This window comes from Octopus bimaculoides, chromosome Z (assembly GCF_046866305.1).
Source record: "Octopus bimaculoides isolate indiv1 chromosome Z, ASM4686630v1, whole genome shotgun sequence".
Classification (NCBI taxonomy): domain Eukaryota; kingdom Metazoa; phylum Mollusca; class Cephalopoda; order Octopoda; family Octopodidae; genus Octopus; species Octopus bimaculoides.
In genome coordinates, this window is record NC_142944.1 from 29,450,128 (window position 1) to 29,466,907 (window position 16,780).

Below are 16,780 nucleotides of genomic sequence, written 5' to 3' on the forward strand. Positions count from 1 at the left end.
ACATCTCTGTGATTACATGTCAAGTGTTTTACCATTTCTCAATGCTTCTAAAGACAAACTTTGTTTGTTTACTTTCATCGTAAAGTTGAATTTAACGTTAGCGTCTTATGAAGCTAAATTTATAAGTTCTAAAATTGCAGAAGAATTCGTTGCTGGGCAGTTTAGTTTAATGGTAAAACACTTGACATGTAATCACAGAGATGTGAGTTCGAGTCTCATGGCTGGCCAGTAACGTATTTTTCTGCATTATATGGATAATTTATCCTGATCACGCTATTTATAGCATTATCACGCGTTTGAGAAATAAATTTATTTCTGTATCTTACTACATCTCAATGCTTCTAAAGACAAACTTTGTTTGTTTAGTTTCATCGTAAAGTTATATATATATATATATATATATATATATATATATATTTAATATTCATAAAATATAGGGTAGCGAAATTTTAGAAATTACACTACCAGTGGCCTAGCATCTATAACAAGTCACTAGACAACATATTTTTCATATAAAATTAGTGTACATTTAAACACAAAAGAGGCGACCCTTATCAGGCAGCTAGAAGTAGCAGTCAAAATGACCAAAACCACATTTAAGAGGAATTTCGAGGGGAATGAAAAATAAAAACTTTTATCTTGCTTTATGAAACCTAGGTATGGCTGTAAAAAAAACAAGGTAAAAGTTTTTATTTTTCATTCCCTTTGAAATTGCTCTTAAATGTGGTTTTGGTCATTTTGACTGCTACTTCTAGCATGTAAGGCTGCTTGTTAAGAGTCACCTCTTTTGTGTTTAAATGTACACTACTAATTCTATATATATATATATATATATATATATATATATATATATGCATGGTGGAATCTCCTGCTGAAGATGACATATGAGCATTCAGTTTTTGCTGGATGACCTGCACAAAGGATTTTTTATAGTGATAAAATGTACATGATGTACATTAGATTGCTACTTCCATCAAATCAATACTGCCTGTATAGGTGCACAAGTGTGCTTTGAAATGATTGCAGAGCAATGTCAAATGGAGTGTTTTGCTCAAGAAGACAATGCACCGCCCAGTCTAGAGATTGTGAGTGCAACATCCTGACCACTAAGCCTCACTCAATACACAGACACACACACCCCTCACATAAATACATCTGTTTGCCCCCTCCTCTCTCTACATATATATATATATATTGGTCAGACCAGGTCTGTATTTCTCATGGAGATGAATTTTTAAGACAGAGAATAAATTCATAAGTGTGTATGCATATGCACACACATCTATACTAATTTATTCAATATACTAATAAACAACTTGCACTTAAATTAAGTACTTGTCTCTTATATTCACCAAACAATCACATTAGTGGATTTCAAACCTGTGTATCATCATCATCATCATCATCATCATTTAATGCCCATTTTCCATGCTAGCATGAGTTGGATGGTTAGACAGGAACCGGCCAAGTAGAAGACTATCCCAGGCTACTGTATTTGTTTTGGCATGGTTCTTATGGCTGGATGCCCTTCCTAACACCAATCACCCTGTAGAGTATAACTGCTTTTCTTTTTAGTATGTCTAAGATATTTCATGTATATTGTCTAAATCAGGGGTTGCCAAGTGGGGACTGAGGGACCCCTTAGGGGTCGGCAAGGAATTACAGGGGTTTGATGATAGCCAAGGGTTGAATGGGCGTTGGCATGCGAAAGACCAGCTCACCTAGATGAACTGCTTGAAATAGTTAGTGAGCACCATGCTCAACCCTCACATTGATGTTGTCAATTTCAATAAAAGATATTCCAGCAATATGATGCGTTTTTCACATTTTCTAATCATGGAAACAATTTCATAAAACTTGAAAGTTTAATACTGCATACTTGTACATTTGTACATGTAGTTTTAGATCTAGTTTTTTTTCATTCGCAAAATATGTATTTTTTAAAAGGAAGTAAAAAATCTGAATATTGGCTATAATAATGTAGTCTTCCAATCTCATTGCTGTGAAGGTATGATGTTGTGGAGAAAAAAACTGTAGGAAAGAGTTACAGAGGTTTGGAAAAACTTTTTTTTTTAGCTAATAGTGAGACAGAAATTTTCTGTGATTAGCAGAGCGGTGTCAATTTTAAGGTTGTACCCTGTGAAATTTATAGTTTAGCACCTGTAACATGACCTGTTCATTGTAGGTTTCTAAATAAACAGAAATACCTAATAAAATCAACATGTATCATTGTACTTTTTCTTTTGTCTCTTCATTGATTGTATGTTTTTATTACTTTTTAAAATTTGTTATATTAATACATTTGTCTGCATGTTTTTACTTTATGCCTATTTCAGTATCATGTATACCTGTCATGTATTTGTGTACATAATTAATAGATAAGTGAATGTGGATGTATGTATTCATATATAAGTTTATATGTACATCTATGCATTAATGTGTGTGTGTGTGTGTGAAGGGGGCGTCTGTCTCCAAAACTCTAAAGTTGAGTAACATTTTCATGCTTGGACTTGTAAACTACGATCAGAAATAACACTGGTCAACAACTAACACACAGAAAAATTAAAACAAAACATGCAGGTGAAAAGAATCTCATGGTGTGAAGAATCAAGTGTGAAAAATCAACATAGATAACAGTGGCACAGACAACGGTGAACCACAACATAGCGTGCAGTTGTCATGGTAACAAGCTGCTAATGTCATGCTGTCTGTTGAATGGCTAAAATTACCCAAATTTCCCAACTTTAATTCCAAATAACATCAAATACTTTAATTTACGAGATAGAGAAATTGGTTGACTGTAATCAAAATTCAGAGCTGCATCGATACACCAAAATTGAAAGCAATCTGAACAAAATTAAAGGGGGCTCATTTTGTGAATGAGAAAGACAAGATCCGTAGTTTTAAATGTAAAAAGTGTCATCTTCAATAGAATTTCTTAATTTGTTGTACATGTATATTTTAGATGACATTTTAATTGCGAGCATCAGTACCCAGTATGCATTTAAGATATGGTACGGTAGGGTATTAAGATATTTTAAATGAGGAGGATGGTCAATGTGGAAAAAGTGGCTAAGAGGAGGTGTCAATGGTCGAAAAAGTTTGGTGAACTCTGGTCTAAATAGATCTTTCTGAGAAACAGCAGATCTTAATTTGACAAGAGTTATATAGAAAATGCGAAGTTTCAGGGTAACTAGTGTGTGATCAACATCTATTCGAAAAGAGGTTCTCAAGGGAGCATTCTGTATACTAAATATCAATACAATAGGGTATTGGTAATACAGAGTTTAAACATTGTGACTGACATTATCCAAACAAGAACTTTCTCTCAGTGTTAAGATCTAAAATCAAGAAGCAAGGGAGATAACTATAAGATCAATTCAAAATAGCGTCAGATTAGCTGGAGTGGATGGATCTTGTCTTTAAAGTTAACTGTTGAAAGCAACAGACTTACTTTCATCTTAGACCTCCACAGCAAAACATATTCAATATGTATTTTGTCCAAAAATTGAAATCAACTTAGTTTACTGGATATATTTCATTTGCTTATTGTTCCAGTGTTAAACATCACTGGAAGAAATTTTTTATCAACAAGGAAAATGGATGATAAAAAAATGCTGCTGTTGCTGATATATATATATATATATATATCCGTGTTTTTCTCCTTGTCTCCGTATTCTTTCTGTTGAAGAGCGTAGCTCGAAACGTCAAAGACTTTCCGTATTCCCGAGCGTCATACTAATACATCCTTTTGTTATTTACACCACCTGTCCTCGTCTGTTGTTGTTTTTTCGTACATTCTCCCATATATATATATATATATATATATATATATATATATATAGGTAATCTTCAAGTTTAGGGGGGTAAAACAAAAATTCAAGGGAAGTAACTGAATGTCTTACCAGTATTCTCTGTACTACTCTGTTTATAAATAAATCACGCACGTGATTTGATTGAAGTTAACTGTTTATATATAAATCACACACGCCATTGAATATCATAGTACCGGCTGAGAGATCGAAAATGCCTCGTGGAAGACAGGCTGCACAACAACTTATTGTTCCTGAAAATGAAATATTTACTCGTGAATTAATATTAGAAAAATATTGGAATATTAGTGAGTTATGCAGCTGTTCAAGACACAGAATGTTGGAATGGTGTATCGAAAGTACCACCGTGGGCTGTGGAGACCTGGCCACTGGGTTTTCGGAGGTGTTGAAAGAGACTCAGGGAAGTGTTTCCTTGTAGAAGTGCCCGACCGAACAGAGCGGACACTGTCGGAATTGATACAGCGGTGGATTTTGCCAGGAACCCACATAATCAGTGACGGGTGGGCATCCTATGCCAATATCGCAAACTTGGGAGGATGTACATACACCCACGAAGTTATTGTGCATGGGGACCACTTTGTAGATCCAAACGACAATGAAATTCATACACAGAATGTAGAAAACTTGTGGATGAGATTGAAAAGAAAACTTCGGTGGCAATTTGGGACATCGAATGAATTATTTGCATATTATCTACATGAATTTCTATGGCGGAATTCAACCCCAAAAGAAAAAATATTTGTTTATTTTTTGGCTGCCATTTTTGAAGTGTATAATGTTGAGTAGGTGAATTTCTAGAACTGCATACTGACCCTTGAATCTGTTGAATTTCATTAGCATTTTCATCGATAAAAGTTCTCTCCTTCCGTCGCATGCTGTTTTACAACCCCCCCCCAAGAAAATACGTGTGTGATTTACCCCCCCCCCCCCAAAAAAAAAACTTGAAGATTACCATATCTATATCTTTCGATACTAATCTTTTTTCTGTCATCTCTTTATTTACATCAATTCGGCAGTCTTCGTAAAAATGTTGTGTTAGGGAAGTGGGAAAGGACGCGAAAGAGAGGTGATAGATAAATGACGTGTGTGTAAGAGAGAGAGAGAAGGTATGTTTTTTTCTTCTTGCTTGTTGTTTGCCTTTTTTCTTTTTGCTTGTTGTTTGCAGTTTATCACAGCTATATATATATATATATATATATATATATTTTTGTGGATGGAAACGTACATTTCCTTTGATCTCACGATAAAGTGAAACAGAAATTTGATAGGGACGTGTGTATATATGTTGGGGCGCGAGACAGAAAGTGTGTTGTGTATGTGAGAGAGCGAGAGAGAGAAAGAAAAAGAGAGATGTGTGTTGTTGTTTCGCATCTTGTTGAGTGTGTGTGTGATTGACTGAGATAGAGAGAGAGAGAGAGAGAAGTGTTGTCGGAAAGAGAAAGAGAGAGCGTAAATTTTATTTACTTTTTCACGCATCTTTTTTTAGTTTTTGACAGAGAGAGATGTGTGTATGTGTACACACTCACTAAAAAAAGATGGAAGAAAAAGTAAATAAAATTTACGCTCTTTCTCTCTCTTTCCGACAACACACACCTCTCTCTCTCTCTCAGTCAATCACTCACACACTCAAAAAGATGCGAGGAAAAATAAATTTAAAGATGTACGATGTTACTTACTCTTTCACATGCACATACACTTATCTCTCTCTCACATACACACACTTTCTGTCTCGCAGCTCCTATCGACATATACACACCTCCCTGTCAAATTTCTGTTTCACTTTATTGTGAGATCAAAGGAAATGTACATTCCCACCCACAAAAAGAAATAAATAAAAGTTTTTTACGGAATGCTGTATGTACTGCAACGCATAACGAAAGAATACCATATATATATATATATATATATATATATATATATATATATATATATATATAAACAAATGGTAAATGAGTATATGCATATATACGTACAGGTATGTGCATACCGACATCCACCTGTATGTATAGGTGCATATCTGGGTACAGGACATTGCAAACAAAACGTAGACGAGAAAACACAAGCCACATAGAGAACATTCTACTTCATCAGCTACCCACGTTTTAACACCGGCGTTTCGAAGAGCTTGGGCAGGACGCATCGTTAAAACGGCTCATCCCATGGACCGCAGATTAAATTTGTATACGCAAATTAAATCTTGCCATGGAGGAATGTAGTGGCGGACAAAAAACAAGACAGGAAAACAAACAGAAAAGGCCTTACGGCCAGACGAGAAAAATTATGTGTGTATGAATGACGATTAGAATGAAAGTAATACTTGTTTATTACGGATTTCTGGTAATGCATGAAATCCGTAATAAACCGGCTGCAGTTAGCTGCAACATACCTACACCTATGTGACCCAACGAATTTCTTTCCTCATAGAAAAGTGGATATTTTTTAATGAATTCTTTATTTTGGATGAACTTTTCTATAAATATACTTCAGATGATGTAGATTCTAATTATAGTAGAATTTGTAGTGAAAAAAATTTTTCAAAAAAAAAAAAAAAATGTGATGAGTGTCAGTATGTATGTGCACTATCCCACCAATTTTTATTTCCATATCAAATTCCTATGTAATTGTAATTTACACACTCTGAAAGGTATTCGTTGAAATTTTCATTTAAAAATACCCATTTTTTCAAAAGTTGTGAGGAAACAAAGCTGAGTCATGTGAATTTTCTGAAACTCCTCTCCCCACTCAGCTGGAAACATTTTTTCACAACAAGCCTCAAAGTGGTTGCTTGACTGGCTAGAAATAGCAGCCTTCACTCAAAGTTCAAAGCTGCAGATCTTGGCATACCTTTTGCCAAGTCCTAAACCAAATGAATATGCTATTTGAGGGCCAAAAGCGGATCTATTTTAAAACGGGGGTGCCAGTATTTTCTTAACGAAACACTAACGAAACACTTTGAAACTTGGGACACTGGTAGAATGTGTCATATAAAACATCTTTTACTCTTAGTCTTCTTAACAAAAAAACGTACATCGCAAGTTATTCCATGTTAAAGTTGTCGTATTTCTGTAATTTCAACCAATCACTGACGTCTATTCAGCTCAATAGAGTTACTGCTGGGCGGTCATAAAAATGTTATTCCCTGTGACATATTTCATCCGGTTTAATCGTAATTTATACGCATATATTGTTTATATAATAAATTACGCTGTGCGTATCTATGTGTGTAACAATTTTAGAGTTCGGATTCTAGAGTTAGGGTTAGGGTTACGGTTACGGTTAACAGTCTAGTTAGGGTTAGGGGATTAATACGATATACACCGTTACAGCGCTAACTGTTTTCAACTGAATAGACGTTAGTGATTAGTAGAAATTATCGAAATAAGACAATTTTTTACATGAAATAAATTCGAATACAAAAATATTTTTCTGTTCTATAACACAAAATAGATAAGTATACGAAGCTTGAAAGTCTTTCCGTACCAAAAACACTACATAAAACATAAATGAAAACTGGCGCCCCCGTTTTAAAATAGATCCCAAAAAGCTGATGCAAGAAACAAAATTTAATCACATTTTAGAAAGAAATTTCTGTCACAAAACCTCCTGTTTGCATCATATATGTTGAGTATATTTTTTTGTGTTTTATCAAATAAATTTCTTCCTTCAATTTTCAAGTTTAATGGCGGTTAACACCTCAAGAAGTGAATTAGAATTCAGTGATATTTATTAATAATAAATTTATTGTGTGGTAAGTAGCTTGCTAATGAACAACATGGTTCCGGGTTTAGTCCCACTGCGTAGCACCTTGGGCAAGTGTCTTCTACTATAGCCTCAGGCCAACCAAAGCCTTGTGAGTGGATTTGGTAGATGGAAACTGAAAGAAGCCCGTAGTATATATGTATATATATATATGTGTTTGTGTGTCTGTGTTTGTCTCCCCAACATCGCATGACAACCAATGCTGGTGTGTTTACGTCCCCGTAACTTAGCGGTTCGGCAAAAGAGACCGATAGAATAAGTACTAGGCTTACAAAGAATAAGTCCTGGGGTCGATTTGCTCAACTAAAGGTGGTGCTCCAGCATGGCTACAGTCAAATGACTGAAACAAGTAAAAGAGTAAAGAGTAATTTAATTAGGAAATAAATCTCGTAAATATAGGTGGAAACATGTAATCAACTTAACTATTTTCAACCTCTCTTTGCAGGTGAAAGGACATACTAACAGTTTAAAAACACCACATTCACAATGTACACTAATGATGTTGATTTTGTATCAACAAATTTCATCTACCTGTCCTCCACAGTAGAAGTGTTAAGGCTGCTACCCTGGTGGAGAGGATTGGCCTGCAAGTGTCCTATGCCAGTGCCACATAGAAGCATCTGGCACACTCTGTAATGTGGCTGGCGTTAGGAAGCTGTAGAGACAACGCCAAATCAGACTGGAGCCTGGTGCAGCTCTCCAGCTTGCCAGCTCTAGTCGAACTATCCAACCTTTGCCAGTATGGAAGGAAAAAGAGATGTTAAATGATGATTCATGCAACAGTTTACATTTTTATGATATTTAAACTAGACTATATGCATTTTGTCAAAATCTCAGGATCAAGGAATTTATTATATATATATGTATATATATATATATATATATATATATATATATATATATATATATATATATATATATATATCCAAGAAAGTTAGGGATTGTGAATCCAACTCACTAAGGGATAGTCACTAGATGTCCTTTTTTAATTACTGATATGACATAATATGTCACATGTGTTTGTATATTGTTATTATTGTCCTCTTAGATAACAAATAAACAGGTAAATTGACACAATACAATGTCTGCAAGTTGATAAATACCACCTATTCCCCTCCATTTTCTTATTGCTGTCTCTCTCTCTCTCTCTCTCTCTATATATATATATATATATATATATATATATATAGAGAGAGAGAGAGAGAGAGAGAGAGTGAGAGAACACTACAGGACATTGATTAACCTCAAATCACACCCTACCATATTAAAAGAAGGGATACTCAATCTTGCACTACCTTGTATCTTCAAGGTTCGTTGTAATGATTTTTTTTATTTCTAGAATGATGTTGTAGAGTAGGTGTGAGAGGCTGGATCTGACAAATTTGAACATAAAACAATATTAGGGTTAAATACGGCCTGTTTAAATGCTAAAAGGTTAAACAAGGAAGGATACACATTAGAACTGAAAAAATTTGGATCAAAGGTTTGTTTAATCAAGATTGATACAGAATAGGAGGATCAAGCTACCATTGTCACTTTGTACAACATAACATAAATGCTTTGCATCAAATCCAGAGAAATTGTTTGCATTGATAACGATCAGTATTGAGATATGAATAACAAGCCTGGCATTTTGTATGGTAATGTAACCTCTTTAGATCTTAAGCATTCTTCTGAGTGACAGCTGAATTTCTTTTTCCAAGGGCACAAACATAATATTCAATTTCTTGGGAATAAATTTTCAATATGGTTTCCAGAACCATTTAGCTTCAACTACATCCCCCGCCCCACTTTTTTTCTTTTTTGATATAAAACAGGTCATTTTGTAGCAAACTTCAGTATTACTTTTTCACCAAACTTATAAATAGTGAGTAGGAAAACTCACCACACCCCCCCAAAAAAACACACACAAATAAAAACAAAAAACATTTTTTAAAAGGTAGGTTGATCAGTAACAACATTTATCTCTTTACACATTGCCCTTCTTACACAATTACACAGATATAGTTGTCAAATATTTTGTCAATGTGTGTTCAAAAATTGTTTGAGGTACACTTTAAGTAGGGGAAGTAAGATTAATAATCAGAAATACCTTCAATCAACAGCTTTTTATCTATACAATTCTCTTGTGTGTGCCTCTGTGTGTGTGTGTGTGTGTACATACACACACACACACACATAATCCAAACATACAGAGGTACAATCTCTTTCAATAGTTGTTTCTAGGATATATAAATACAAACAATATTGACGACTAAGGCAAGTATAATGCCACTAATTTCTTTTTAGTGGTGGTGATAACAGGGTTTGATGAAATCAAACCTCCAGTACTTGACTGGTAATTCATTTTATTGAATCCTAGAGGGACAAATAAAACAGATATTGTTATACACACTTGTTATACACACTTAATTTGTTAGTAGATAGATCTTTTGAAGACAGTCTTTGTATTTAATTATCTTGCATATCTGACAATAAAGCAAAAGTTCTTTCAACTTGTTATTTAACCCTAGGTTGGCTCTTATCTGATAGGTCTTTGATCAAAGACATTTCAGTTGTGACTTTACTGTCCTCCATTGACGTAATATATTGAGGAATATATTACTCAATGTGTTGTTCTTCTTTCAGACTGCCATCATATTTGATACTTTGTTAGTTAGTTTCTTCTGGTGTTCCTTTGTTGCATTATTATATTTCTGAGCTCTTTCATGTTATGTTTATAGACCAATACTGGTAAACTATTATTAAGTTGGAACAGTTTGACATGCTCCAATGTCTGCTTTGACATCACATCTATGATTGGATACCCTTTTGAATGCCAATCACTCTACTGTGTGTACTGGGCACTTTTTTATGACACCAGCAGCAGTGAGGTTATCCTGTAGCTTGCAACATTAAAATCCTCTTTGATCAAGTGGGGTTATAGAAAAAGAAATGAGGTTTTATGCTAGAAGAGGTTGGAAGGCAACTTTATGCAGTCTCTCATGCAAGCCCCTCTGCATCCTCCAAGGTGATGTTGAGCCTCTGGAGATCTTCCTTTATCATGTCCAGCCATCTGGTGCAGGGTCTGCTATGAGGCCTCTTCCAGCCCACAGCTGTTGAGTTGAATGAGAGTAAAGCTCTTGTAGAATGATCTAGTGGGAGACAGAGGACATGTCCATACCAGTGCATGCAATGGATAGCTATGAGGTGGGAGGCTGCAAGCTGATGTGTGTGTGCACGTAGTTCTTTATTGGAAACATGAAGGTACCAACTGATGTTCTTGATGGCTCTCAGGGCTCTGCTATTGAAGCTGTTGATCCTCTTTACTAGGGTCTTCAAGAGGGCCATGTTTCTGTTCCATAGAAGAGAATGGAAAGGGCTGATGCATTGTAGATGCAGAGCTTTTTCTTCCAGGAGATAGAGTAATGATGTTGGAGAGGTTTCTATAGGGAATATATGACCCTGGTCACCAGACCACATCTGCAGTTGATCCCCAGGGTCAGGTCTCCATGTTTCAATTTTACCCATCACTACAGCTTACCCTTGGTATCATTTCATTTTTCTTACTACCCGAAACGATTTTACTTGATAGTTATTCTTCATTCATTAATTATTGTTCTCTACACCCACATATTACATAGATCACTTCCCCATTTAAGCACCAAGTCATCTCCCCTAATGTCCTATGTCTACCTCTCTCTTTCTTCCTTGTCAAACATTTTATCATTACTATCCTCTTGATGCTCTGCTCACTCTCTTCTGCATCACTCCACCTTCTCCACATCCACTCTTCAACCATCCCAATCTTTACAGTTTGTAGCATACCTTCCTTCTTCCATTCCTCCATCCATTAGACCCAAACCCCCCATCCATCCACACTCCTAGTTCCTTGGTCCCCACTCACATCTATTTACCATGTACCTTGAGGAGTCATCTGCTGCAGTCCCAACTGATCATTCAGACCCCCTCTTCTAAAAGTGAGTAGCCATGTAGCTTCTCTGCAACAGGAATGTGTTCCCTGCTTCTCTTGTCCATTAATTTATCATCTCCTAGTCTAAAGCTCCATCCTACTTCAGGTTTTAGGGTTTTATGAGGTGAGTAGTGCCAGTGGCATGAGAAAAGCACCTAGTGGTTGCTGTTAGGAAGACACCTGTGCGGACAGTGGAATATGATGCAGTCCTTGGACCCATCAAATCTTGTCAAACTGTCCACTCATACCAGCATGGAACATAGACATTGAATGATATAATGATGATGATGATTTCAGTAGTAATTGTATATCCTCTTTAACTGTCTCCCATCATCATCATTATCATCATCACAATCATTAACATCATTTAAAATCTGTCTATCATACTGGTTATAGGTTGGACAGTTTGACAGCTGGAGGACTGTGTTGAGTTTCAATATCTGCTCTGCCATGGTGCCTATAGCTGGATATCCTTCCTAATGCCAACTACTTTATCAAATGTATTGGCACCAGTGAGGTAACCAAGTAACTTATAAGTTGCTTAAAACAAAAAAACCCATGTTTATTAAAAGCTTATGTAAACTGATTAGACCAAGTTATATTTATAACATTTTTTGGCAGCTAGTTTGGTTAAATATTCTACCTGTTTTAAGTTCAAACCAGCCAGATCCAGCCTTTCACACTTATCTTACAATATCATTGTAGGATAGGTTTAAACAGTTATATACATGACATGTGTGTAGCTGTTCCATTTTTTTTATTCACAAAAACATATACAGCCATATTGTTTACATTCATATAGTAAAGTATATAAAAGAAACAAATTACTATTAACACACCAGCAATTTAAAATTCTTTGTTATATATAGTCACATATCTTTGTAATACCAAATCCTGTTGAATTCATTTGGACTTTTATCCTTCCAAGGCATAAGAAATAAGCTCAAAACAACCATTTGAATTTCTCAAGGGGGGAAAAAGACCAAATGAAACAACAACAACAACCCTGAAAAAATATTATCATAGGCACAGGAGTGGCTGTGTGGTAAGTAGCTTGCTTACCAACCAAATGGTTCCGGGTTCAGTCCCACTGCATGACACATTGGGCAAGTGCCTTCTACTATAGCCTCGGGCCAACCAAAGCCTTGTGAGTGGATTTGGTAGACGGAAACTGAAAGAAGCCCATCGTATATATGTATATATATATATATATATGTTTGTCCCCCCACAACATCACTTGACAACCGATGCTGGTGTGTTTACGTCCCCGTAACTTAGCAGTTCGACAAAAGCGACCGATAGAATAAGTATTAGGCTTACAAAGAATAAGTCCTGGGGTCGATTAGCTCGACTAAAGGTGGTGCTCCAGCATGGCCACAGTTAAATGACTAAAACAAATAAAAGAGTAAAAAAGTAAAGTGTTGGAGGTGATTCATTCAACACTCTCCACAAATTCTTTGAGATTTTATGCAGGAATGACAGGAAAAATGAAAAAAAAATCTAATTCAACTATAAAGAATGCTTTGAGATAAATTTGCTTGTGAGATATAAATTTATAGTTTTAGGTCATCAACTTCTGGAATACATATCTAGTCTGTGAATAAGTAATGAGTCAACAATTGAGACTCTATACCAATAACCTGAACATTTTCTTCATATGTTGCTGATTTTCCAAAATCCTAGAGCCCATGGTTTATGGACAAGTCCTTACCACCCTAATTCTAATAAAACAAAACATTTTCAGAGAGGAATTATTTATATATACATATATACAATCATTTTAACACTTATTTTTCCATGTTAGCATGGGTCAGATGCAACTTGCTGAAGCACATTTTTTCACTATCAGATATCCTTCCTGTTGCTAGCCCAGGCTTGTTTCCAAGCAAGATATTTCCTTATGACCAGACATGTTTTCAAGGAAGAGTGGAAATAAATAACACTGCTTGTATGACAATGACATTTGTTTACAAACTATCCCATGATGTTAGGTCAATGAGGCACACACACACACACACACACACACACACACGCAGAGACAGAGGCTTACTTTTCAGTTTCCAACTACTAAGCCCACTCATAAGATTTTGGTAATTTCAGGGCTACAGTGGGAAGTAAATAGCATATTTTTATATAAAATAAATGATTAAATTCTATTTATAGACATTTTATTTGGTGGAAAACCAGAATTGTTTCATGTAATCCAGTTTGAGAAACACTGCTCTATGTTGTCACTTCACCAGCTAGAAATAGAAACCAAACTGCCCTCAAATCACATTGTCAAACACAGAAGTTTTCGTTTGGTCTTTGTTTAGAGATTACATTCATGTTGATTCCGGGCTGCATAAAACACACCCTATTTGTTTTAAAGCGTTTGTTGTTAGAGATTTGACTACCGCATTGAGATCCATGGAACTTCTTTCACAGATTCACACGGTCGCTATTTTAAAGAAAGAAGTCTGGGCACTGTCATGATATTAGCTGTCAGAAGTGAAAGTAGAAAAATCTGACAAGGAACGTTACTGCTGGTTTGAGTTGATTCTTTGGCTACTGACATGACTGGCCGGAGCGAGCTATCTGTCTGTCTGTCTGTCTCTCTCTCTCTCTATCTATTTATCTATCACTCGAAAGTTATTGGAACAAATTCGACACCTATATCCATGCGTTTGAAAACGCACAGAGTATAAGGGTACTACTAAAGCAGAGTGGTCCCGAACGCGCAGTCGCGCGTCCGCGCTAGCTAGTCGTGAGTGGTCGATCCTATTATTTTTAAACTTCAAACTTCATTTGTTTTCTATTTTGATAAATTCTCTCTGTTGAAAATTATATTTTTATATTCTAAATAATTTGCAATTTCAGAAAATATATTTTTATATTAAATTTGCGTTTTCTAATTTGATAAATTCTACGGACACAAACAGAGGTGAACGAGTGATAGATAGATATATATATATATATAGAGAGATAGTGAGATAGACAGACAGACAGATAGATAGCTCCGGCTAGTCAGTAGCCAAAGAATCAACTCAAACCAGCAGTAACGTTCCTTGTCAGTTCTACTTTCAATTCTGACAGCTAATACCATGACAGTGCCGAAGTCTGCAGCGGAATATTTGGTTACTGAAGTGAAGCTGGTCGAATTACAAAGTACCTTTATTTGATTACTGGTAGACCTTCATCCCCACCCCTACTATTCTGTACAACAAAACACAGAATTCACCGGTATTAAAGTCTTTCTAAAGTTTAACAGTGATTGCATAAAGACATTGAATGTTACATAACACGCGCAAGAGACAAAACAGCTGTGATTTTTGACAACTCTGCTGCTAGAACCGAATGAATGTCACTTCTTCATTGTATGCGTATGGTTGCTTAAGGTTTTACTGGAAAGATGCGTTTACATATACAAATAAATATAACGGCTTTTGTTTTGGTTTAAGTGAATATATATACTTCGTTGTTTGTTATGGTCGGTCAGAGAGTGACCATTGGTTTCGTACCTATACAGTGCTTAACTGTATAGGTACAAAAGTAATGGTCATTCTCTGGCCGGCCACAACAAACAACCTTCGAAGTATTACTGCTCTAATGTTTTGGAGTATGCTCCACATAGAAAGATGAGAATATCTTTGATCACGTGTCTGTTCAGACCGAAACTGAACTAGTGACATTTATGAGCATGTTTCCAGTTCAAATCCACTGCAGGGTTTTATGATATAATTAAAGATAATATATTGAGGTTAACAATACTCCCTTCGTGTACTTGAAGTGAGAAATCAACCAGTGAGAGGTAGGGGTGCAGGCAATCGAAGGAGCCTTTAATAGATCTGCTATAAATATTAGCCAAACCATCTTAAATGATTAATTCGTTTTATTGGCCACAAGGGCTAATATCAATTAAAAACATGTAAGGACAAAGACAGGACGAAGCTTACAAAAGGTTTTGTCCGAAAAGGTAGGAAAGTTCGTCTTAAATGATGCCCCGCCGTCTTAAAAACAACGGAAGGACAAATTAAACAACAGTAAATCGTGATATACAAACAGATATGATGGTCACAATTGGAATGCTTTTGATAACAGATGTTGTCTACCCAATCACATCTTATCCGAAGGCTAAACAATCAACTGGTATGAGTCAATACGAGGTAAATCTGTCGTCCTGGAATTTGACCTTAGGACGAAGCGGCGTATATAAACAGAAACTAGATCGACGGTAGCGTGGTTGTTGTGGAAATATATTCACACACACACATTCTGTAAATAATAATATTATTTTATATGCTTAAGGCTTATAGCGATCACCGCGCAATGAATAAGGAAAATAGTCTAATCATAGGGCATACAAGCCCCCGACAGAAAAAAGCCGTAAGCTTATAAAATACTCTTATTATTTACAGAATTGTAAAACTCGACACTGCTTAACAAAACCATTCGCATATATATATATATATATATATATATATATGTAATGTTTGTATGTATGCATGTATTTGTACAAACATCTCTCTATTTCTGTACTTGGTTTTTGTACATTAACAGCTGAGAATCTTTTTCGTTTTTTTTTTTCCAAAATAGGTAAATTATAAAAACATGAGGTTGGCATTGAGATGAGAGAGAGAGAGAGAGAGAGAGAGAGAGAGATATCAAGGATAGCTCCTTTCACCACCAAATGATCTCTCCCAGCGAAAAAGACATTTTATATATCATAAGAGACGAAGATTTGTAAGGTGAAATGGGTGGGAGGGAATATGTGAAGTTGTGATGATCATGCAATCTCCAAGGGCATGAGCGACGTTAAATGAAACGCATATATACATAGCAATCGCAACAAAAATAATAATGTTAATAACAACAGTTAATGTATTATAATCAACTTACAGCGATAACTTAACAGGGGATTCCGAATAACACGAGTAAACCACACCGACATGCTGTGTGCTGTATTACCGGTTGATGGCAGACTGTCGTTCGTCACGTTAGTGATACAAAAGTTGGCAGAATAATGAAAAAAACTTTCACTTAGATCCCGTGCTGATGATTGGTGTTGTTGCTAGTTGTTAGTGCTGTTGAAGTGGGTGGTGATGTGTTCTCTTAGTGTGTTTATTATGTAAGAGTATATCGAGATTACGACTTTTTATATTTCTGATTATCTATCTATCAGTTTAGATTCCCCCCTTCTCTTTCTACCTGTCAGTCTAACTGTCTATTTGGTTCTCTCACTCTCTCTCTCTCTTTG

General features: G+C 35.7%; 1 protein-coding gene across 1 annotated transcript in view; it reads right to left on the reverse strand.

Moving 5' to 3' along the window:
- Nucleotides 1-16,489, reverse strand: part of LOC106873736 (electron transfer flavoprotein-ubiquinone oxidoreductase, mitochondrial) — a 77,092-nt gene extending 60,603 nt beyond the window's left edge. The window contains exon 1 of the mRNA XM_014921228.3: nucleotides 16,423-16,489. Within this exon, the coding sequence (XP_014776714.1) occupies nucleotides 16,423-16,474 (52 nt within the window). The 5' untranslated portion in view covers nucleotides 16,475-16,489. The remainder of the gene's footprint in view (nucleotides 1-16,422) is intronic.
- Between the last annotated feature and the right edge of the window lie 291 nt (nucleotides 16,490-16,780).